This window comes from Festucalex cinctus, chromosome 6 (genome assembly GCF_051991245.1).
Source record: "Festucalex cinctus isolate MCC-2025b chromosome 6, RoL_Fcin_1.0, whole genome shotgun sequence".
NCBI classification, from domain to species: Eukaryota; Metazoa; Chordata; class Actinopteri; order Syngnathiformes; family Syngnathidae; genus Festucalex; species Festucalex cinctus.
Window position 1 is genome coordinate 5529868 of NC_135416.1, and position 25344 is coordinate 5555211.

At 38.3% G+C, this 25344-nt stretch overlaps 2 protein-coding genes across 4 annotated transcripts; one reads left to right on the plus strand and one right to left on the minus strand.

Moving 5' to 3' along the window:
* Positions 1 to 591: 591 nt before the first annotated feature.
* On the minus strand, positions 592 to 14798 carry pkd2 (polycystic kidney disease 2). Its single transcript, XM_077525172.1, has 14 exons — positions 13933 to 14798; positions 13005 to 13118; positions 12433 to 12566; positions 10987 to 11462; positions 10677 to 10905; positions 8872 to 9042; positions 8007 to 8188; positions 6623 to 6743; positions 6453 to 6551; positions 6257 to 6378; positions 4850 to 4967; positions 3420 to 3586; positions 3199 to 3346; positions 592 to 2180 (listed from the first exon to the last, which is right to left on the minus strand). The coding sequence occupies exons 1-14, from the start codon at positions 14363 to 14365 to the stop codon at positions 2016 to 2018; spliced, it is 2679 nt and encodes an 892-aa protein (XP_077381298.1). The 5' UTR covers positions 14366 to 14798; the 3' UTR covers positions 592 to 2015.
* A 1488-nt stretch (positions 14799 to 16286) lies between these two features.
* g3bp2a (G3BP stress granule assembly factor 2a) lies at positions 16287 to 25111 on the plus strand. 3 transcript variants are annotated; one of them, XM_077524021.1, is made up of 13 exons: positions 16287 to 16469; positions 17846 to 17964; positions 18052 to 18133; positions 19577 to 19750; positions 19838 to 19928; positions 20440 to 20545; positions 20635 to 20815; positions 21278 to 21373; positions 21445 to 21547; positions 21639 to 21698; positions 22094 to 22225; positions 22358 to 22485; positions 23982 to 25111. In XM_077524021.1, the coding sequence occupies exons 2-13, from the start codon at positions 17870 to 17872 to the stop codon at positions 24255 to 24257; spliced, it is 1524 nt and encodes a 507-aa protein (XP_077380147.1). In that variant the 5' UTR covers positions 16287 to 16469; positions 17846 to 17869; the 3' UTR covers positions 24258 to 25111. The 3 variants fall into 3 exon arrangements, with proteins under 3 accessions (XP_077380147.1, XP_077380149.1, XP_077380148.1); XM_077524023.1 differs by having other exon boundaries at positions 22358 to 22476; XM_077524022.1 differs by lacking the exon at positions 16287 to 16469 and adding an exon at positions 16708 to 17018.
* Positions 25112 to 25344: the final 233 nt, after the last annotated feature.

A 25344-nucleotide genomic window follows, 5' to 3' on the forward strand; every position in this document is an offset into this window, starting at 1 on the left:
ATATATTTAAAATGAATAAATATAAGTTATATTAATATTTCAACAGTATTCAATTCAATATTAAACACCACCAATGGTGTATTAAATACATAAAAACATATATTTGACATTATAAATGTTAAAAATGATTCACAATCAAAGAAAGTTGCAGTTATATAAAAGTAAACTTCTTAACCCTTAGGCCCGTTTTTGGCTTTTTGATGGTTCTGACCAAGTCATTTCAAAATAAGATATATTAATATTTTAATTCAATATTCAATTCATATAAATTAATTTCACAACTTATATGAAGTTAATGTATTAATTACTTACACCAATGTATTAAATTAAAACATGCTTTACATTACCTAGAAATATAATGTAAATAAATAAAATAAAAATGCTAAAACTGTATTTTTAGTTAGCTGTAAATATAAAAAGTACATAAAAATATTAAATATACAATTGCTAAATTTAAAAAAAAAATACACAATTCAATGTATTTTGGGGGAATTAATCACACCAACAATAAAAAATATAAGAACAATATATTATATAATTATATCTAAGAAAGCTGGAAGTTTGTTAACCAAAAAAAAAGCTCTGAACAACTCCAATTTTGACATCACTTTTATTTGATAAACACATTTTTTTTTGTAAAAAGACAGATAATAAAATATTAACGCATAGGATAAAATATAAACACATGGGTTTCCCATGAACACTATTTGCACTCCAAATTGAAGTTTGTTTCAAGTTACATTGAATGTGTGTGCGTGCATGTGTGTGTGTTACATTGATAATAATAAAAATGTAGTTCATTGGAAGCTTTGAGGCAAAATGCACACTTAAGGCAACTATTATGAATTAAAATCAACAAAATAAACATTGGTAAAAAGGTGCTTCTTTTGGTATGTGTTCAAACATGACGATGAATGAATGTGTGCAAAAAAATATAGCCAAGCCACATATTTGGATGTTTGCTACAAAAAAATAAAAAGGATAAAAATAGAATACATTACATATTATTATTGATATTACAAGAATAAAGTTGTCATTTTATGAGATTTTTTTTACATTGCAAGATAAAAGTTGGGTTATGAAAAAAGTGTGATTTTATGGGAAAAAATATTACAAGAGTAAAATTGGAATATTAAAAGAAAAAAAGAAGTTCACAATATTTATTTTTTTTTATTCCCGGTAATATTAACTCTTTTTCTTCTATGATGTCATGTGATGTTTTAATTTTTTTCCCATAATGTCACAACTTTATTCTCATACAATTTTTTTCCACATAATAATGATGTTTTTTTTGTTTTTTTTCCTCCCAAAAAAATTACCAATTTATTCTTGGGTGGGGAAAAAAAATCCCTCAAAATAATGCGACTTAATTTTTCACAAAATGCCAACTTTTTCCTTGTAACAGTACAACTTAATTATCGTATTTATTATTATTGTTTTTAAAGATTCTCGTACCAAAGAAGACAAACATTCCCACAATATCACCCTTTTTCTCACAATATTCTTTCATGTTTACTGTAAGACTTTATTTAGCTTTCGTGTTAATTTTCTCACAACACAGCCACTGAAAACTAGAGTGGGCTAACTCCATTTTGGACATTTTTAAGTTAAGTGCATAGACGAAAAGGTTTAGTTACAATTTGAACATAAAAGGCAGCAATTTTTGCAGATGATGATGATGATGATGAATTGGTCGGACGCTATATAAATAAATGCCAAGTACAAGACGTAAATCTCACACTCAAATGACAAAAATGGAGTGAGCACACTTTAGATTCTCCGCGTCTCATTTTATTCTCATAACAACGTGACAAATTGGTCAAGTATTTCATTTCTTTTCAGCTTGGTGGTCCCTCATATCAGTCCTTCATCAATCCTTCATTTGCCCGACGCAAACAATCAAGTATTGCTGTTTTTTGTGACAGCGGCGGTGATGACTACTTTTGGAATTGCGAAAATGTATTCGCAACCAAGGAATCCCTTTAAGTGTCTTATTTATTTATTTACTTATTTATTTACACGTGAGCGCTCCCGTTGTTGTCCGCGGCGTCCAGGGACAGCGATGAAGGTGGGCGGGGACGGGGCCGCGGCGTGGCCCCGCCCACCTGCGAGGAGACGTCGTCCGACTCCCAGCGCTCCAGTTCCTCCCTCACCAGACGCTCCTGCTCGCTTCGCTCCTCCTGACAACGCGCGCTTACAAGTTACTCGACAAACTGGTTGGGCTTTCAAACTTGGTTAAGGTTTCAAATTAAGAGTTTTTAATTAAAAGTAGGTTTAGATTTTCAAATTAGGATTAAGGTTACAAATGAGGGTTTCAAAGCATGGTTGGGGTTTCAAAGTAGGGTTTTAAACTTGGTTAAGGTTTCAATTTTGAGTTTTAAATTAGGGGTTAAAAGTAAGTTTAGATTTTCAAATTAGGATTAAGGTTTCAAATTGGGGTTTTAAATTAAGGTTTCAAACCATGGTTGGGGTTTCAAAGTAGGGTTTTAAACTTGGTTAAGGTTTCAATTTGGAGTTAAGCTTACAAATTAGGGTTTCAAAGCATGGTTGGGGTTTCAAAGTAGGGTTTTAAACTTGGTTAAGGTTTCAATTTGGAGTTTTAAATTAGGGGTTATAAGTGGTTTAGATTTTCAAATTATGATTAAGGTTTCAAATAGGGGTTTTAAATTAAGGTTTCAAACCATGGTTGGGGTTTCAAAGTAGGGTTTTAACTTGGTTAAAACTTGGTTAAGGTTTCAAATTAGAGCTTTAAATTAGGGGTTAAAAGTAGGTTTAGATTTTCAAATTAGGATTAAGGTTACAAATTGGGGTTTCAAAGCATGGTTGGGGTTTCAAAGTAGGGTTTTAAACTGGGTTAAGGTTTCAAACTTGGGCTATGGTTTCAAACTGTGGTTTTAAAGTAGGCTTAGGCCTTTAGGGGTTCAATGTGATTTCAAAGTTGTGTTTCCAATTGGGTTTTTAACAAGTAGGATTTAAAACTAGGATTTGGGTTCCAAAGTAGGGTTTCAAGCTTGGTTTAGGGTTTCAAATTAAGGTTAAAATTTCAAAGTGGGGTTTCAAATTAGTGTGAAAAACGTGTTTTAGGGTTTCAAATTAGGGTTTTAACCTAGCGTTAGGGTTTCAAAGTGTGGTTTAAAACTATGCTTAGGGTTTGAAAGTAGGGTTTGTTCTTGCGGCCAACACGAATGAACGCCATACCTCCGCGGCTCCTTCGAAGAGCCTTCCCAGCACGTCCCTCCTCTTGACGGTGACCCTCTCCATGGCCTCCAGCTTGACGATGACGGCGTCGATCTTGGACACGATGCTGCCGATGGAGTGCTCCATCCTGTCCACGCGTCTCACCAGCCTGCCAACGACAACGCCGCCGTCACGCGAAAGCCGCCAGCCCCCCCGTTTCCCCCCGTTTCGCTGCGGCGTACACTTGGAACTCCTCGTAGGAGACGCCGCCCGAGCTGCTGCCGCGGCGCCGCGAGCTGTGCCCGCTGTCCTCGTCGTCGTCCTCCTCCGAGTCGTCCTGGCCGCGGGGCGGCAAGCCGCGCCCGCTGCACGCGCGGGTCGGAGAGTTGCGCTCCAGATCCAAGTCCTCCTGCAAATGCACTCGGGGTCACTTCGCACTCACCACGGACTGAAAATGCTTTTTTTTTTTTTTTTTTTTTTTTTTTTAAATAACTTTGAAGCGCTAATCTCCAAATTATGGAAGTTTTTTTTTTTTGGTAAAAAAAAAAAATTAACATTTTTCATTTGTTTTCTGGTAAAATAATAAATTATGCTTCTTCACAATTCAGCAATTTTGAATTCACCAGCTTGCGGAATTAATTTTAGAAACTTCTGTTTTTTGCGTCGTCGCTTTTTTGTTTTTTTCTTATCCGTGTTTTTATATCAAAATGAATTTTTTTTTGTGGCGTTTCGCTTTCATGGTCGGGCCTTGGCCGCGATCCACCATCGATATACTGTATTACATTATCCTTGTAAAATAATATTTTTTTTCACATCATATTTTTCATAATTTTTTTTGTCGTAAAATCACATTGTTCTCATGAAAAAAAAAAAAACTTCATACAATGTAACTACTATTTTCTTGTAATCTTGGAATATTTTTTCTGCAACACTACACGTTTTTTTCCCCTTAAACAAAAGACAAAAAAAACTTTCTCTTGCAAAATTTGAACTATAGTCTGATAATGTTACTTTATGTATTTATTCTGTTAAAATCACCGGGAGAAATTGCAAAATTCTGACATTTTTCTTCCAATATTGTGACTTCATTTCTTGTAATTTAACTATTTTTTAAAAGTACATTAACTATAAAGTTAATAGAACATTAACTTTATTATAAAAATAACTTATTTCTCATAAAATGACACCAACAAAAAAAAAAAGAATTAAAGCCAGACTTTTTCATACAAAATTATTATTATTATTATTATTATTTTTATTTTATTTTTTTCTCTTCCTCAATCATTGACAACTCCATTGTGGTAAAATTATTCAAATATTTGTAAAATATAGGGGTGTTTTTTTCTTGCAATAGTATGACTATTTTTTCACGTTTGTTTTCATAAAATGTCAGCTTGAAATACATTTTGTATGTAATATTACATCTTTGTCACATAAAAATTGCATTGATAATATTACAACTTAAAGTATAACAGCTTAGTAAAATGATGACTCTAACATTACAACAAAATTACTTAAGTGTTTCCTTTTTTAACCTTGATGTTTTCGGATGAACTTCAACGCTTTTAGTTTTGTGTTTCATTAGGCAGTACAATATCCATCCATCAATTTCTTAAAATGTGAAAAAAAAAACCTGTTTTTTTTCTTTTTATCTTTTAGTCTTTGTACTTACTCGCTCCTTCTCCAGGTCGTCTCTCATCTGCTGGTGTTCGTGTTCCGTCAGCTCCTGGTCACCGTCGTGGTCATACTTGGCAAAGATGGCCTGGATCTCGGCATCCGTGTGGCCCTTCCTGTGCAAGCAAGGCAGCACCAACAATGCTGTCATGTTAAAGACAATAATCACATGACGTTACTGTTCTCTAAACCTATTTGCTGTTTCTGTACAATCATAATGTTACTCTGGTGCCATTTTGCCGCAAGGAAACAACTGAAGTAATTTAGGGAGCATTATTTAGACAAAAGTAGTCCTTTGCTGCCATCTTGTGTCTGTAGACAATTAGTAAGCCTTACAGTTCTTCAGTTACTGTAGATGCTCTTTCTTATCATTCAAGGATGATTTTTTTTTCTTGGAAAACAAAATCTATATTAAAAAAAAAATTAAAAAAACATCTTGATTTTTTTTGCTTTCTTGAAAATTATCATCTTTTTTCTTGTATTTTTTTTCAGTGTTAAATGAAATGAGCCTTTTTCTTGAACAATCCACCTTTTTTCTTGCAAAACTACAACCATTTTTTGTTCATAATTTTAGATTTCTATTCTCATAAAAACAACTTTTTTAATTAAATCAAGACTCTCACAATATTAAAAATCTTATAAAATTACATTTTCCCCATAAAATGTATATTTTTTTGCTACTAATATTACAACTTTATAGTCTTCTTGCAAAATTACAACCATTTTGTTCATAATTTTAGATTTCTATTCTCATAAAAACGACTTTTTAATTAAATCAAGACTCTCACAATATTAAAAATTAATCTTATAAAATTTACATTTTCCCTATAAAATGTAGATTTTTTTGCTACTAATATTACAACTTTGTAGTCATAAATTAAGAAAAATTCCCCAAATTTACCTTATTTTCATAACTTTGCAACTTCTTACAAAATCACACATATCCTCACACTATTAGAACTTTTTTTTTCGCACAGTATCACATATTTATTATCCAAAGATTGTTTTTTTTCTTAGAAATTTACAACTTTATTTGTGTAATATTACACCTTTTTTCTAGTGTTATGATTTTCTTTCTTGCAAAACTACATTTATTTAATTACGTCTTTTCTTTTAGACTTTTTCCTCTCAATGCTACAACTTTTTTCTTGTAATATATATTTTTTTTAAATCTCTTAAAATTACATTTTTTTTTCTTATGGCGCTACTTTTCCCCTCACAATTTAACATAATTTTTCTCATTAACTCATTCACTGCCATTGACGGAAAAAGACGTCAAATGATGCATTTTTTTTTCTGGTCTGGCAATGAATGTGTTAAATTAGTTTTTTTTTCTCACAAAATTCTGACTGAATGAATGAACACCTCCCCAATATAAATAACTTGGTGGAGTTAACACGCTTACCCCTTTAAATGCTGTCTGAGGTCATCCAAGTTGAGTTTGCCTCCAGCCTGACGGAGGCTGTCCGAGATGTCGTCCACTGCCGTCTTCTTCAGCCGGAGTTTCATCAAGGCTTTGTTACAACCCTGCCGGGAGCAGTTTTTTACGTCGTAAGCTCCTTAACTTGATTCTGGGTAAAAAGCAGAAGTCGTCCCTTTACCTTCTTGATGAGGTCGCTCATCTCCATGTCCGACCTCTGCTGAGACATGTCCGCCTTCACCTCGGAGTACGTGTCGTTGATGATGGCCAAGAACATGTTCTGTGTTGAAGGCGTGTCAGTGAAGAGTGCGGGAGTAGCCGTTTGCGTTGGTGACACGAGCGCGTGCTCACCATGAGGATGAAGAAGATGAAGAAGACGAAGGTGGTGAAGTAGATGGGCCCCAGCACCGGGTTGGCCTCCTCGATCTCGGAGAACTCAAAGTCTCCCAGGATGATGCGGAATTGAGTGAAACTACATAAACAAAGTCAGATTTTCATTTAATATGTTTTGCCCAAAATTGTTACTTCAACAAATGTATATAAAGTACAGTGGTACCTCTACTTACGAACATCCCTTTAAACGAAATTTTCAAGTTAACTCCTCAACAGGAAAATATTGCCTCTTGTTACGAAACAAGTTTCAGGATACAAAAGGTAAAAATACAGTATGGGCTGTACCTTAGCATAAAATAGATAGATAATAGATATGTGTCTATGTAGCGTCCTCGTCATTCGCCCCTCGGGCCATGAGGTGTTCAGACAGTTTTACGTAAATGTATTAACTAACAGTCGACGCATTTGTGCAAAAATTCAAACAATTGGTGACTGATGAAGGCTTATGTTGCACAGTAAGTTTTTAATTGCGACGAGACGGGCCTTTTTTGGGAAAAAATGCCTCGCCGTACCTGAAGTTTCCGTCAAGTTTCTAAATTTGTTGAAAAGAATCACCCAGAAAAAAGTGTTCACCATTAGGGCGATCGCTCACTATGATGCTGCTTTCCTTGGACACTTTCGGAGGATTATTAAAAAAAATAAAATAAATAAAAAAACATCCTTGGATCAGTTCTTTACAAAACACCAGGAAAAAAACAATTCTGAGGGAGAACGTGAACCAAAGAGGGCAAAAAACGAAGAGGACCGCAGATGACCATCATTTTTATTCTTTACTCTATTCTTTGTTTTTGTTTTTTTACATTATGCGCAACTCTCATTTATTGTGCAATAATATTATGTAACATGTATTTGTTACATGTTTTGATGCATTTTTATGCTTTATAAAACATTTATGTCTGAATTTTGTGAGGCTTGGAACAGATTAGGGCATTTACATGGAAAATGTGTCTCTACTTACAAAATTTTCTACTTAAGAACTTTCTTCCAGAACCAATTAATTTCGTAAGTAGAGGTACCACTGTAAAATAATTACAAAGGGGCTGTTTTGATTAGCAACAGTGTTCAAATGGGATTGGTGATTATTCTTAAGAAGATTTTTTTTTTTTTTTTTTTTTAGGTAAGGCTTTTATTTGTGCAAGTGGATGACACACCCAGCATTTAATTGAGGGGTTTATTAGTTTGTATTGGACACATGGTGGAATCAGGTCATTATAGAGTTGGCGCTGCTGTTTTGTTTAGCAACAGATTTCAAATGGGTAATTATAACGATGATGTGGTAGAACCTGTTACTCAAGAAGCACTTGAGGAACTACGGCGGATCGTAAGTGATTGCTGCTCTTACATGCTGGCCTGGAAAGTGCTGAAGTCGTTGACTTGAGTCCCAAAGAGCAGGTAGGCCAACTGGGCGTACGCCAGGAAGATGATGAAGAACATGATGGCGAAACCAACCAGGTCCTTGGCACAGCGAGACATGGTGCCCGTCAGCTGACTCATGGTCTTGTTGAAGTTGATAAACTTGAAGAGCTGAGGGAAGTGATTGCAATTTCAACTATAGTCTCGTGCTATTACATCTTCATTGTCATAAAAATGCAACTTCTTTTTAGCACTGTTTTTTCTAATATACTTTTTTTTTTTTTTTATTCGCAGTATATTACATTTTAAACTTGATTGCAAGTACAATTATTGCAAAATTGTGATTTTTTTTTTTTTTTATAATATTACAGCTGCATTCTCACCAATTTTTTAAAAAATGTCCTTTGTGGAGGTAATAAGTAGGGCTGCACGATATTGGAAAAAAGTGATATAGCTGTTGAATATCGCGATATCGATATTATTGCGATATTTAACATGTACCTAAAGAAATAACATTTTTATTGTCAAATGAAAGAATAACTTTTTGTTCATGTGGTAAAAAGCAAGTTCAATGTGTTCCTAGTTAATTAATTGTAATTACCCTATTATTACCCTGTAATAACCCTGTAATTACCCTAAACTATTAGATGGTGATGCACATTTAAGTTTGTGTCTGATTGGTCAATTTTAGGTAAAAGCCAAAAATTCCATATGAAAATTATTGCATGTCTTTGCGATATGCACATTGCATGGCCCAATATCACGATATCGATATTTTTTCGTTATATTGCCCAGCCCTAGTAATAAGCACACTTTTTTCATTCAAGTGAAAATACCGGAGTAGACATGCATACCTTCACCCAGGAAAAGAAGACGATGACCGCCACCACGTTGTTGAACTGGAGCTGCAGGTTGGCCAGGGGCTCGAAAGTGGGGTGAGTTGTGTAGTTGTCCAGCAGGGTCTTGAGCAGGTGGCTGACCATGGCTGTTCTCGTTATGTTCATGATGATGGCCACCACACTCAGCTGCAAAATTGACAACACACTGAATATCACAATAGCTATCAACAGTCGCGTTTATTTACATAGCCAAAGAAAAATGAATATTACAGAGAAATGAAGCAGATGGGGCAAAGTCAGTAAGTTGCAAACTGGTAAACATAACACTATGTTCATTTGAGATGAGTGTGTACTTTTTCAAAAAGGGTAGTCAAGTCAAAAATGTTCTTCACAATAATATGTTCTACGTACCCCCACTAGTCTAAACACAGCATTCTGATTATTATTGTGTTTGTGGAATATGAATGAAGCAGCAAAATCCACACTCACGGAAATATTTCAAGCCTAACTTAAGATTCGCATTTTTTTTTTTTTTCGCATAACAAATTCCATCCGCATTTCCTCACAAGGGTCACGGGGGTGCTGGAGCCTATCCCAGCTGTCTATGGGCAGTAGGCGGGGTACACCCTGAACTGGTTGCCAGCCAATCGCAGGGCACGCAGAGATGAACAACCACTCACACTCATAAGCACACCTCGGGATAACAAATTCTCATTCACTTTTTTTTTTTTTTTTTTAGATAATTTTAATACAAACCTACCAAATAAAACTTGTGTGATACATATTCATTAGTCTAATAAAGCCTATTTATGTATTTGAAATGCATAATCCACAGGTTTATGTATTTAGTATTAATAAAGTATAATTTATTTATTTTTTTTTTATTTTTATTTTTTTATGTTTTTGGATGTATGCATTCAGTTTCATCCCAAAAACATAAAAATTTGGAGGGAAAAATGGGTATAAGTGTTTTTCACATAGCAGTATATTTATCGTGTACAGTGTGCCCTTGCTATAACATGGTTAACTTTTCGCGGTCTCGCTATATCGCTAATTTTTTTTTTTCAGTCAAATTTTGCATTAGTCAAATTTTGCATTCATTTTTTTTTACAGTAATATACCCATTTTATAAAATTTATGAAGGTTTGAACATTGTGAATGTTTAAACAAGAGTGAAATGTGAGAAGATGTAAATGCCTCAATGATAAAAATGTACAAACTGTGTGGTGGGGGTTTTTATTGTCTTAAAATATTTATAATAAATGTAAAACATAAAGCTAACTACTTTGCGGATTTCAATTATTGCGGGTATTTTTTTTAAACCTAACCCCAGCGAAAAACCAGGGAACGCTGAAAAGGTAACCTATTATGCAATTCAAACAATATACTTTATGTATTTTAAATAAATACTCTCATTATTATTCATTTAGAGTAATTATACTTTATCAATACTAAATACATAAATCTGGGGATTATGCATTTCAAATAAGTAGGCTTTATTAGACTAAGGGATATGCATCATATAAGGTTTATTTGGTAGGTTTGTTTTAAAAATATCTTAAAAAAAAAAAAAAAGTAAAGTGGAATTTGTCATGTAAAAATTTTTACATACATTTTAAGTTAACATATTTCTGCGAGTGCACCCGTTTTTATCCATCTAAAGGGGCAGCCATTTTGCCACTTTCTGTTGAGTGAAAATGACATCACAGTGCCTAAAGGCTCAGCTTGTGAACGTCACATGACCAAACCCAGACACACGTGACCTACGATAGGTCGAGCCAATCACAGCCACTATTTTAACATCATAACCAGATACGTACAGTGACGATGAAGACATCCAAACAGTTCCATAGATTCCTGAAATAATGCAGGCGGTGGATGCGGATCTCCAGCGCCTCTTCCACCACGTAGTAAAGGATGAAGAGGCAGAACATGACCTCGCACAGGCCCACAAAGTAGTCCCAGCTGGACATGTATCGGATCAGGCGCACCGTCTGGAACTGCCAGGACGTCACCACCCCGCCAGTCGCCGGGAACTCAACCAACAACCTGGTAAACGTTGTTAGAGTCAACACCTAGCTACGTTACACATTGTTCAACTTGTAATACTTTCATACAGACAATTCTCACCTGACAATGCAGAAGAGGTTGATGTTACCGTTGTAGACAGCGAAGTCGAGGAAGACGGCTCGGGTGCCTCTGTCGAGCCACAGGTGGTCTTTGAGAAAGCGCAGCTGGGCCGCCGACTCCTCCCTGGCCCGGGACAGGTCTTGGTAATATCCCCCGCCGCCATATTTGGACACCCGGCCCCAGTGGCTGCTCCCGTTGGCGCCGGCCTCCGCCACGTGCGTCCACGCCGTCCCGTTCCCGGGCCCGAAGGGGGCGGTGTCCTCGTTGGCGCGCGTGTAGACGTCGTAGCAGTCCCGGACTTGGTCGCGTAGGTCCTCGTGCACGCTGCAAGACTCGTTGCGGACTTTGACCTGCCGGAGGCGTGGCACCCCGAGTAGGAGGTTCTCGTAGAAGATGAGAGTGTGGTTCTCGGGCAGGCTCTTGTTGTTGTACCACACTTCCCAGTACATACCGTTGAGAAAAGGTCCCTCTGTGAACTAGGAGGACGAGGAGACATGAATATACTATAGTTATCCAAAAGTACATATCGTTGCTGCTATGTGAAATACACTTATGTCTATTTTTTATTTTTATTTTTATTTTTTTTAACGTTTTTGGGATGTCTGCAGTGAGTTTCAACCCCAAAAACATAAAAACTATTATTATTATTTTTAAATGTCACTTTTTTTCCCCCATTTTTAATTTTTATATTTTTGGGATGTCTGCATTCAGTTTGATCCCAAAAAATATAAAAAGAAAGAAAAAAAAAAGACAAGAAAAAAAATGGTCATTTGTCGATGTGGTAAATGAAAATATTTAAAATGATCATGCAAAAACAATTTAATATTTTCTACTAAAATGATAGTTCAAATTGTATTATTTATAATAATAATACTAAATTACTATTTACAATTAATTAAGTTATAGGTAAGCAATTATTTAATAAAATCTACTAAGTAAAATTTGTTTAGGTACATTTTTATTTAATGATTTGTATTTACAATAAATCAATTAACTAATATTTTAATGATATAAATAAAAAAATATACAGGAAAAATTGATCAGTAATATATTTTGAATAGTATTTTACAAACTGGTATTCACATTTTTTTCATTGCATTTTTTTCAAACAATGAAATCATCTCTTAGCCATTTATTTTTGTGAGGAAGATTATAAAATGAGTTTGAAAAGACGAAACATTTTGGGATTATCATTTGTTTGCTTACAACTATTAACATAGATGTTTATAATTTTTAGTGTACATGCATATTTCCACTGTAACCTACGAATAGCAAAGACATTACTGTATGTATTATTTTTTTCAAATAAAATTCCACCAACCAAACAACTATGCAATGCCATAAATTCATATTTTATAAAATGGTTCTCGGACCATACTTTACTGCGCTTTTAGGTGTTTGCGGTAACCTTGAGATTACTTTACACTAAATGGTGATGAGATGTACCTTCCAGAAGTCTTCCATAGTTGAAAGGCTCCGAAATGTGGCTGGCTCTCCAGGTGAAAGGGGTGTGTCCAGGAAAAGTTGCGACATGACTTTGGTGTAGTAATACATGTTGGTGCTCACCATCCCGTACGTCACTGCACACCATTTCAAACACACATATGCACATTATCAGCAAATTTACTGAATAAATCATCGTGTGGTGCAAATATAGTTGGACAATTGCTTTCAACACAAAAAGGCAAGAGAAGTAAGTACCGGATGTGAAAGAGGCTTTTCTTTACACAATGCAAGTCTGTATAGTAGAGCTGCATGGCATAATGTGCCAGGAAACATTTTCCTGAACCGCCCTTAACCACACACTGACATTTTAAAAAAAAATTTTTTTTAACTGAAGCAGCAAAAAGAAAAGAGAGCAATGTCACCGTGAAATGCATATGCTCTCAATTTTCTGGCTAGTCGGGTAATTTAATCCCTGTGCGGAGTTATTCCATCTGCTCAACTCATTACTGGTGATTTTTTTTTTAAGGTTTCTAGGTCACCAGTGAAATTGCAGGTTTAGATGGGGTACTTACGAACGCAAAGGGTGATGAGGAAGGCGACGTAAGTGAGCATCTCTCTCAAAACATTCCACAGGTAGCGCTCTCGACTGCTGTCGTTGTCCTCCATCAACTCCGTGCCCCACAGAACTGCAACGGGGGGACACAAAGTACTTTTGTAGGGTTCCTCTTTTTTTTGTGTTGTATTTTGTGTTTGTAAATGAATGGCCTTTTTGGATGCCAGAACGTGCCAGAAAACTCACCAAAATGCAATTAGGTTATTTTTCAAAATTGTTTCGCTCAAATGAAAACCTTAACGGCTTGGATTGTCGATCACCGATCACGATTTCACGAATATCGTCCGATCATGATCGGTGGCCAGTCGATCGGAACACCCCCTTCATTGAAGACTTGAAATTGTCCATAAATATAAATATGTCACATTTTACAATTTTATGGGCTGCAACTTGCAAGTAACTATTATTGTAATCTGGTGATTAGTTTGTTGACTAATTTCTAGCCGAATATTCAAAATTGGGGTATTATTTCAAATTGACAGTGCACAAAATGCACCCACATAAATTTCTTAAGATTCAGTTACTGGTTGGTCCATAAAATATCAAAAATTGGCAAAAATGCTGATCATTGTTTTCCAAAGTAAAAGCTAATGTTTGAATGTTTCATTTTGATTCAACATGACTAGAATGAGTGCTTTCATGTACGTCTACAGAAATCCAAGGTCTCGAAACAATTGACTGATGATCAAAATAATGATCCATTAATTTGATAATCAAATAGATTTGATTATTAAATTAATCTTGACGCCTCTATCTTGTTTTAATATTTACAATAAATCAAAGAGATAAGTGAATTTCAAAAAGCAAGAAAAACGAATACATTATTTCAACTAACTCAGATTTGAAAGTTCAATTTGTGTGTTAAAAGAATGACGAGAGTGTTTTACTTCTAATTTTCTGGAGTATCTTCTTCATACAGCTGCTATGCTCACGCCTGCCCTGCTGCCCTTCATCCGCACTCGGGCTCGGGTAGGCTCCTCCCGAGTGCATGTGATGGCTGCCTCCTCCTCCTCCGACGCCGCCGTTGTAGCTGCCCAGACCGCTGCTGCAGCTGCTGTTGCTGGAGGCCGAGGACGCCGACCTCCTCCCGGGACTGGCTGCAGGCCAGTCCGCTGCCATGATCTCTTCGCCGGGCTCGAATCCTGGGTTGTCGCGGCTCCAGGCTTGTCTGGACGGCGAGGACGGAGTGCCAGCTGTGATTCCCTCGGCCGTCGAATCCTGATGCTGCTGCTGCTGCTGCTGCTGGATGTTCTCCATCTCGATGCCCTCGCTCGCCTCGCGGGCGACGTGCTGGGGTTTTACCCGAGATGATGAGCTCATGGTACTCGGGCTGCTTTTTTAATCCAAACAAGCATACGTCACGGATGGGTTTAACAGTTGGAATATTACGCCACACTTCAGGAAAAAAAAACAAAAAAAACGCAAACACCTCCAAAACGACAAAAAAAAGTTATAGTGAAGCAGAAAAAAAAGTTGAGAAAGTTGATCAAGAACAAAAAGTTAACTTATTTGGCGAACTGGCTCCTAACACAACGTCGTTGCCTAAAAATCCTCCCAACTAGCTTTGCCTCTAAAATGGCTCACGTCGCCCCCCCAAAAAAATAACACAAAAAGATGCCCAAGAAAACTTGAAGTTTGTTGTTTATTGGTTGTTTTCTTCTACAAATACCATTGAAGACGGCAAATCGTCGTGTTTGCGTGAAAAAGATGAGAGCGAAAAAAGTTTCCTCGTCCCGGGACAGCCATCTTGTTCTTTCTCTGCCCCCCCCCACCGCCGCCCGCCCCCTCAAATAAAAAGAAAAACAGTCATTCTCGGGTTACATTAATAGTCGGGCGTTGATTAAAATCATGGAAAAATTGACGCAAATCGCTTTTTGACATTTAAGACGTATCACTAAACATATAATTTAGCACTGCACTGTACTGTACGTTGTTATTATTATATATATATATATATTTATTTTATTTTATCTATTAGTTTGCCTGTCTGGTTGCGTGTTAGTGTTGCTATATGCATTATTGTGTAAATTGACAAATTGTGGCTAAAAAAAATGTTTTTGGTGTATAAGGTGAATGATGTTACGTAACATTATGTATGTTGCTGATCAGTTACTATGGCAACCAGAACAAGCACAACAACCAGTCACGGATTTTCTGACCTGAAGATAGGGGGCCCAACACCAGTGTTTTTTATTTAATGTTATACTTCTGAGATGGTGAAAAAAAAAAGAGTTTTTATTCACATTTGTTGTAAATTCAAGTATTTGGGTTTATTGTTTGTTTTTTATGTAATCGTTCGTGTTGCACAGTGGAGGTCGCTGTTTGTTCAGTTCCCCAAATGTCGATGTCAAAAGCAACATTTAGATACTTGGGAACCGTTTTATATGATTAAAAAAATCATTATTGTCTTCAGTAAAAGTTCATGTGTCCCATGTACAAATAGTTCTGTGCATCGTGGTTCTTTTTGACCAGTGGAGGCCGCTCACTGGTAAATTAAATTATGTCGTGAGCAACTGTTTGGTCTTCTCGCTTAAAGTGTGAAAGTCTTATGAGGCTTGATCCTTCCTCCATATTTTGAAAAGCATGCCACGTGTTATTAAAAAAACATAACTTTTTAATCGTAAAAAAAAAAAAAAAAGTCTGCTCCATAATTTGACAGTTCGTAGAAGGATTTCTTAGGGGAGACGGGCCAGTACTGTATTGGTTTGGGCTAAAATAAATAAATAAATACATAAATAAATAAATAAATAAAAGTATTGGTTAGGACTGCCCTCTGGAGGCTGCTGATTGGTCGGTTTGCTCAAATGACACTTAATTGTTATCATTGAGATATTTAAAAAAAAAAAATGGCACACACGGGAAACTTAGGAACTGTTGTAAAATTGTCTGTTTTTTTTCCCCATAACTTGACATTTTGCAGCATTTTCTGAGGGGCAGGGCCAATATTGTGCCGTCATGTTCGTGATTGGTCGGTTCACCAATATCAATAATCTTCATTATTTATTCATTGTGATCGTTTTTTTTAACAACAAAAACTCGACAAACATGTTATTAAGACATTTGGGGATAGTTTTATATTGTGAAAATGCAAGCTACGTCTTTCTCCCATGTTGAAAAATTTGTAGAAAGTTTTTCGCAGGCAGGACTTTGGTTGTGTCGTCATAGTTCGTGACGCCCTATGCGGACCGCTGATTGGTCAACGCGCCGCGCTAGGGGCTTCCTGTTCCAAAACGCAGGGGTATAACAATAAAGCGAAACCTATCGCTTTAAATGTTCGATCGCTCATACCTCAGAGATCATAAATCGTCGTCTCGAGAACTGTAAACATCTGGCTGTGTGTGTTCGCGGTTCACAGTCGTTATATTACTGCTATTAATATTATTACTATAATCATTCTGTCTACATAGATAGGTCTAACAACACGGTAAGTTAACATCATCCTTCCTCACAGCTAATGTTATGGCTGGCTACCAAGCTAAATGCTAACTTTAGCCGCATTGTCTCGTTAAACTGCTGTATAAGAGAAGCGGACAGTTCGACAAACTCGTTTTTTTGTACAAAAACTGAACTCCACATTGCCTGGCAATTATTAAGATTTGTACGTTCTCGACGCTGCCTTTTGTTTTCCAACACACTTTACCGCCCCGGCTTTAGGTTAAGGCTCGACAATTAAGTTGATTACAAATTCTGGATAATCGTTTTCGTAAATAGATTCAATGTATTCAATATCCTATTTTCTAACGAACACGTTGCAACAGCTCTCAAAGCGTTCTGTTGCGTCGTTTGTTCTGTTGTGTCGTTTGTCCCCCTTCATCTTCGTTTAATGTTAATTTTAGCAACGTGCCTCCTTTATTGCGTGGTCGTTCTTACGCGCTTTGATAGAACTCGTATAAATTGTCTTATTTACACGATATTGCGGCCAATGTAACCGCCAGTGGCCTAAGAGTGAAATAAATAAAGACGACGCCACAAGGTAGACTAGCCCCGGTGCTAACGCGAGTTAGCGCGGGGTTGCCGGGGGAAATTTTGTTTGTTTATCGCAAACGGAACTCGTCAATATTACTGTGTTCATTATTATTATTGTTTTTAAAATTAGGATTATCGTCGACAAGTCCAGGGGCGCAGTGTAAGATAATCAGAGATGATATAATAGTACAGATAGGAGGCTTGAGATGTGCATGTAGGCCAAGACTGTACAAAATGGCTGATTTTGAAAACGTACTTCTGAGGGCTGATATTTGCAAATAATCTGCCTTTAAATGCCTTGCCTGTGTGTCATGTGTAATTTCGGGCTGCTTCTTTGTCTCACTTGATGGACGTGATGTCACTCGGAGCTTCAGATTTAGCCTCCATGCTAACAGTCAGCTGTTGTGTGGCTGTGCAGGCCTTGAAATGAGACAAAGAACCTGTTTTTTTTCTGCAAGCTTTATTTATTTAAAAGTCTGGATTTTTCCTGCATATAAAATTTGGAGTAGGCAACCTCGGCCTTTTATCGGGCCGTCTAAACAACCGACATCATGAAAGATGTTATTACCTGAACAGTGTTGTACTGGTTTGGTGTCATTTTTAACTGCAATTGCGGCGTTAACTCGTCGGGATGGCGCTGTTGTCAGAAACAGTTGGAAGTGCTCCTAACTTGTGACAAATGGCTACAGATTCCCCATTCTCAAATGATCAGAATGGTACAATCTCTGCTTTAAATTGAGCCAAGAAACACCGAAACTTGAAAATGTTACACTTAACTGCTATTTTAATGTAGATAAACCATGTTAACACTAAACTCTGTCTTTTGTCCCCCAGCACTTATTATTGTTTACCAAAGAAATGGTGATGGAGAAGCCGAGTCCCCTGCTTGTAGGGCGGGAGTTTGTGAGGCAATATTACACGCTGTTAAACAAGGCGCCAGACTACCTGCACAGGTAACGCTTGACGTGCAAATATGAGACACTTTGCCGTTTGTTGTGGAGACTGTATTCCATAACTGTTTAATGCTGCTTCGTTGTCAGGTTCTATGGGAGGAACTCTTCCTATGTTCATGGAGGTCTTGACCCGAGTGGGAAGCTGGTGGAAGCGGTGTATGGGCAAACGGTGGGTCACCAATGTTTTTTTGTTTGTTTTTTTTTTAATTCAGATTTAATTCGCAGTACAGTGGTACCTTTACCTACGAGTGCAGCACCTTATGAATGTTTCCATATCCGAGTCATAACTTGGTTCGTTGTTTTGCTATACTGCCTTTTGAATTGAATTGGGGAAAAATAGAGCAACCAGGGTACTGTTAATGCCTTGGAATATGGGCAAGGAGAACCATACTCGCTGATGAACTTGCAGCCATTTATTTGACAGTCACCCACACAAATACAAAATGCGAACACTCACACAACTTGTTCTCACACACAGATTAATCGTTTCCAGCTCCTGACGTCACTCACTGGGCCATGCCCTTTAATCTGAATCAAGATCATCTTTACTGGCCGAGTATCTAAAAAACACATAATTTGTCTCTGGTAGTATGAGCTATTATAATATTGCAGGAACAAGTAACTATGACAGACAAAGGCATGACACGTAAGTATAGAGGGGCTTTATGGAATATGAGGGTGCTATTTGTGCTGTAGGACCAATCAGTGACAGTTGTGCAAATGAAGCGGAGAGTCAAGGAAGATAAAGTGAACAGTGGTGCTGTCATTACAATACAAAGACAGTTGTGCAGATGATGGAAATCATCGTCGCGCTGATCAAAGTAACCAGTAGTGCAGTGATGTTGAAAGTCTTTAGACTCTTTGTCAATTGCTGTAGAATATTGTTCAATGATAGTTATACAAATGTGTAGATAGTTGAACAATAATCAATAGTAATACTGTCACACAGGAATGTGACAAGTTGTCAAATATTTGCAAGGTGTCACTATGGAATTTTGAGTTAACTCATTCACTGCCTTTGACGGAAAAAGACGTCAAATGATGCAATGCATTTTTGCTGGGCTGGCAGTGAATGTGTTAATTGTTTAGGGAATTGATAGCAAGAAGCTGTTTCTGGTTTTAGTGTTTATAGTTCAAGACTGCCTACCTGGGGAAAGGAGCTGAAAGAGGTGGTGACCAGGATATGGAGGGTCAGAGAGAATGTTGTCTGACATTGTCTTGGTTCTTTTCATACTGTGCAAGTCCCCAAGATCGGGTAGGGGGTTTCAAGGCACTCGTCCAACACACAAATACTACAAAATTAATTTCACCTTAGGGGACTAATTTTCTTAACTTCTTTTGTTTCTTTGGTAAAAATGTGACAAATAATTGTCATATTTGGGCCTGGAATAGTTACTTGGCAGCAAGTCATTCCTTTTCTCTTGGTCATCACTGGTTGGGATGACATCACAAAAAGCAAAAGAAAACTCAAACTGCATATTCATTGGCGGTTAGTGGCAATCTTTCAATTTTCCACTCCACCTTATCTACTGTGTTACTCTAGATATTAACAGTTCAAATCAAAAGCGGATTTGGATTGACTGACAAGTTGTGTTGTGTGTGCATCCTGTAGGAAATCCACAAGAAGGTAATGTCACTGCAGTTCAGTGAGTGCCACACAAAGATCCGGCATGTGGATGCCCACGCCACCCTGAGCGACGGTGTAGTGGTGCAGGTCCTTGGAGAGCTGTCCAATAACGGGCAGCCCATGCGGAAGTTCATGCAGACGTTTGTGCTGGCCCCCGAGGTAGACTATAGCTGTATATGTTGGTCTGTTATCCACGGCTGTTTACAAAATATCAAAAATGTCAGTCATTTAAATTGTCTTTACCAGGGTTCAGTGGCCAATAAGTTCTACGTACACAATGACATCTTCCGTTACGAGGATGAAGTTTTTTGCGACTCGGAAGCTGAACTTGATGAGGGTAAGGCCTTTGCAAATAAAACGGAAAGGTGAAATTTGGAACTGGACCACTGTTTTAAGGGAAACGTATCACAAGTGCGTATATGCTGAAATAACGATCATATCTAAATTTATTCACAAGTTTACAGACTCGGTGTGAAATATGGGCGCTTAGTTGAACATTAAGCTGTTATTCTGTTATGAATGGAAAGAGGCAGATAGATAATTGCCACCTCATGGAAGAATGTTTAATTGTACTGCCTGTCACTGTTTGAAACTAACAGACAAATGAGCAGAGATGCATTATTTGTAGTTGGTAAGTTCTTTTTAGGCTATTAAGTGAAATGAGCTATATTACTGTGGGACACTGTGTTGTGCTGTAGCACAATGTTTGGGAATCACTGCCTGAGAGGTTCCACTGTGCCATGTTTGTTAGATTTTAGCTTGAGTTTTCTTTTTTTTTGTTATTTTTGATGATTGTGTTGCAAATTCTCTGACTGACAGGTGATCAATGGTAACTGTTGTCCTTTCAGAATCGGAGGAGGAAGTTGAAGAGGAGCCAGAAGAGAGGCAGGCATCCCCCGAGCCACTGCAAGAGAGTCCCAACAGCACCGCCTACTACGAGCCTCACCCCGTCACGTACGCTCAGCCTTATAGGTTTTTTTTTTTAATTCATTTTGTAGCGTTACTGTGTTAAAAAAAAAAACAACACATTTTATTCTCCACAGTAACGGAGTGGAGGAGCCCATGGAGGAGCCTGCTCCCGAGCCAGAAATGGAACCAGAGCCTGAGCCCAAAGTCGAGGAGATAAAGTCCGAAGTGGATGAGAAGGTTTTGGAAGAAATGGAGGAAAAAGCTCCCTCACCAGCCCCAGTGGAGTCTCCACCCCATGCACAGGAGCCACCCAAGGTATGTGATACTCCACGAGGAGCTTTGAAACACATTATATTGATCAGAAGCTCTTCTTAACAACTTTGATTAAAGCTTTGATTCTTTTTTTATTTTTTATTTTTTGTCCCCTCTTCACTTACACCTTGAGATTTATGCAATCAGAGTTGTTTTTTTCTGTTCCCTTAGTTACTATAACAAAAATAAACTCTGCAAAAATAAACTCTGAAGTTGTTTGCAGGGAGGAAAAATGGCCAGTGTGGGAGGATAAATGTGGATATGAAATTTGAAACGTTACTGAATTTGTGGCATGCTTGTACTGGAATGCATTATCTTATTATTTTCCAGAAAAAGCTTATTGAGAACCTTAATTTTTTATTTTTTTTAATAGGACATGCAAGAGAACACAATTTATTAAAATATAAATTACCATAATATGGATACACAAAATTTTCATTGGACGGTTTAATCTTTGCTTTGCAGACCTTCTCTTGGGCCTCTGTGACCAGCAAAAACCTTCCTCCTACCGGCACCTCCTCTGGAATCTCACCCCACGTTGTCAAAGCTCCAAGCTCACAGGTAAGCATTCTGTAAAACATTACATAAACTACTTAACTATTACATTACATTTTTGTTGCATCCGTCTGTAGGCCCGAGTTGAAGCCAAGCCAGAGACGCTGGCGGCGCCGCTCCGACCCAGAGACCAACGCACCCGCGACAGACCGACCTTCCCTCCGCGAGGACCCCGACCAGGTAATGCCCAGTGGCCAGTTTCATTCATATTCTGCCATGACATTCTTTCAAATTCAATGAAATCTAAACTTCGTGTTGCTCTCACCACTAGATGGCGTCCCATCATCGGACACACAAATGGGAAAACCGCACTTGAGTTTTGTTAACAAAGGTAAATGTGAATTTTGAAGTCAGATTGCAGTTGAAGAGTATCATAATTTGTATCTTATTTTTATATTCTTTTTTTTTTTTTTCCTCTTAACTTTTTTGAATAAAGGTATTCAACATTATAGCTTTTTATGCCTAAAAGTCTAGTGCAGTAGTAGTTTAATACAAGTATGTTTGCGAACTTTTGGAGATTTTCCTCAAAAATAGATTATCCCACCCCTCCCCCCCTTCTGGTCCTTCAATAAACATAAAAAGACAGACTATTCAAAGCAAATTCTGTTTTTTGAATTACCCCACTCCACTCCCCTTTCTGCAATTCGCACAATTTTTTTTCATGAAACCAACCCCCACCCCCTCCATTTTTTTTATGCACGCAGTAAGTTTTTTGTTTTGTGTCAGGTGGCAGAGGGGAAGGTGAATCCGGCGAAATGGACGGCAGGCGAACCGTGCGCTACCCGGACAGCCACCAGCTTTTTGTCGGCAACCTCCCACACGACATCGATGAGGGCGAGCTCAAAGACTTTTTCATGAGTACGCCAGGGTTTTCATTTTTGAACATCATTTAGGCTACGATTGGCGGACTAGATTGGTCTCATCCATGACCATGCATTTCGAGTTGATGTATGATATAATTGATCTTTTTTTTTTTCCCCCACTTTGCAGCCTATGGGAATGTCGTGGAGCTTCGCATCAACACCAAGGGTGTCACCGGGAAGCTCCCCAACTTCGGATTTGTGGTTTTTGATGACTCTGATCCCGTGCAGAAAATCCTTGGGGCCAAGGTATTCGGGGCATGTATTGACATTTCATTACCCCATTTTGCTCACTGGGTGGTGTTTCGGTATAGGTCAAGGATTCCCGACCACTGGTCTGCACAATTCCCCCTATATAGTTTTTTTATATTTAAGAAAAAGTAGTATGTTTGTTAATCTAATTATCTCAGGCAGGACAATTAAAGGGCGGAACAGTGGACGAGTGGTTAGCATGCCTGCCTCCCAGTTCTGAGGACTCGGGCTCGAGTCCAGGCTCCAGCCTTCCTGGGTGGAGTTTGCATGTTCTACCCGTGCCTGCGTGGGTCTTCTCCGGGTATTCCGGTCTCCTCCCACATTCCAAAGACATGCATGGCAGGTTAACTGGGTGCTCTGAATTGTCCCCAGGTGTGCTTGTGTGTGTGTGTGGATGGTTGTTCATCTCTGTGTGCCCTGCGACCGGTCCGGGGTGTACCCCGCCTACTGCCCAAAGTCAGCTGATAGGCTCCAGCACCCCCCTGCGACGCTTGTGGGGAATAAGCGGTCAAGAGAATGGATGAGGACAATTAAATATATTTTCACAAGATGTCAGAAGGCATACAATCAACCTCCGTAGCCATTTTTTTGCTAGATTGTATTTCGTGAGATTTTTGTGAAGTAAAATTATTTGCCTTAGCTCAATAAAGATTTAAGTTACCAAGGACCAACATCGTCGACCAAAGTGAAACAGAAGATTTTGTTTTGTTTTGTTTTGATCCATAAATTGCAGCATTTGTGCTGTGATGCAATTAATTGCGCAGCCCTATTTAAGACATAGTTGGTTCACATGCAAAAATGCAGTGTCATCACTTCTAACACGGGAGAACATGCAATATAATGAAGACTGCGGATACTACGGCAATGCACAGTAGTAATATTTGGCGCATGGGTTTGTTTCTCAGCTTGTCAACATGAGCTCCTTGGTTAGCCTTCTTATTGTTTTCCTGGAAGAATTCCAATCCATTTGAAGCACTTTGCAGTGGAAGCAAGTTATAGATTTTGTTCTCAACTAAAGAAACGATGCCAACCTTTAAAGCAAAGGGAAAGAAATTTAGTGGCATTCATATAAACACGCTTAATAATTACTTTCCACCTATCTGATCGTTTCTGTTGGATCTACCAGTATTTGGAATGGACAGGACTGCTATTTATATACCACTTTTTAAGTTGGAGTTCCCAAAGTGCTTTTGCTGCCAGGTCCACTGGAAATCGGGGTTTCGTGTCTTGCTCAAGGACAGTTGGACATGGTCAGCAGGGGTGAGGATCAAACCCACAACCTCAAAATGGGAGATTACCACTGAGTCACACCGCCCATTTTGCTTATAATGCAAATTTTGTGATCAGCTGTAATGTTTTTTATTTTTTTATTTTAAGCTTTCAAGCATTTTTCCCAGCACCCCCCCCTTCCAAGCTTTCATCAATGTCCATACTAAACCTTTTCCTTACTAACATGAAAGAAGTTTTCCCCCCATATAATATGTATATTCTTCCGCCCACAGCCCATCATGTTCCGAGGTGAAGTGCGTCTGAACGTGGAGGAGAAGAAGACGCGGGCGGCACGCGAGCGAGAGATCCGGGGCGACGACCGTCGGGACATGAGACGCAATGACCGAGGACCCGGAGGCCCGCGGGGCATCATGGGGAGCGGCATGATGCGGGAGCGTGACGGCAGGGGCCCACCTCCCCGTGGTGGCATGGCCCCCAAGCCGGGCATGGGTTCCGGAAGGGGCTCGGGAGGCCTTGGTGAAGGCCGCTTCACAACCCAGCGCCGCTGAGAAGAGTGGGGAGTCTTACCGCCGGCTTCACCTGTCATCTGTTTTAATTTTTTTGGGGGTTCCCCTTTGCTTTGGAATGTGACGCACCCTGTCAAGCTTATTTAGTTGTAAGCCGAAGATCCTATTTTTTTTTTCTTTTTTGCTATGGCAAGAAATCACGAACTTATCATTTGTACATTTTTTTTTAATTTTTTTTTTGTGGGGAAAGCAACCAGGAGTCATCTTGTGCCACATTCGGAGGGACTGAAAGACTTTAAGTACCATTTGAAAAGAAAAAACAGCCCGTTATTCTGGATAAATGAGATTATCTGCCTTGACTTAACCTTCCATTGCACATTTTCTATGCTCTATGCTCTGTTGGAAGATGCAAAAGTTGTGCTGTTCTGAAGGGAAAGGCCTGCCTTTTTTTCCCCCACTCTTTCCGAGAGACCACTGTTTCTAAATTTGCAGAATGAGTTCACCAATATGCACTCATGGATACTTTTTTTTTTTTTTTTTCTTATGTCGACATTCTCGCTCGGAAAGCCGTTGAAGCGACACGACACAAACGGGGCAGGCCTCGCTGCTGTGACCAATGTATACCGAAAATTTACATTTTACTGCTGGATGGACAAGATGACCTATTTTTGCCTCGTTTCTAAGTATAAATAATCCAGGATGTTCACCAAATGACAGTATGTCTGGACGTGGGTGGGTGGGGGACAAAGGATTAAGAAGAATGGAGGAGTGGCGCTCTGGTTTCTTTTCATTCAAACTTTCTTTTTTTCTTTTCTTTTTTTTTCTCGCCAGCTAGGGATGAAGGACGCCTTTCCTGTCGACAAAAGTGACAGAATAAATGTACAGCAAAAGTCATAGTTTACTGTTTCGCATTCCTTTCTCTTGATATATAAAAACAAAAAAGCGGTGCCTTCTGCGTTCACCTTCTTCGCTCTTACTAAAGCGATGCCATTTTTGGACTTTGGTTGAATTGAAGTTTAATGTTTATGGTCCATTTCCAGTTTAAAGATGTGACTCTTTGTACATTTTCTTTGCTATTGTTTTGAGGGGGCCACCTTAAAAGGTACTTTTTTTTTTTTGTGTGTTTTTT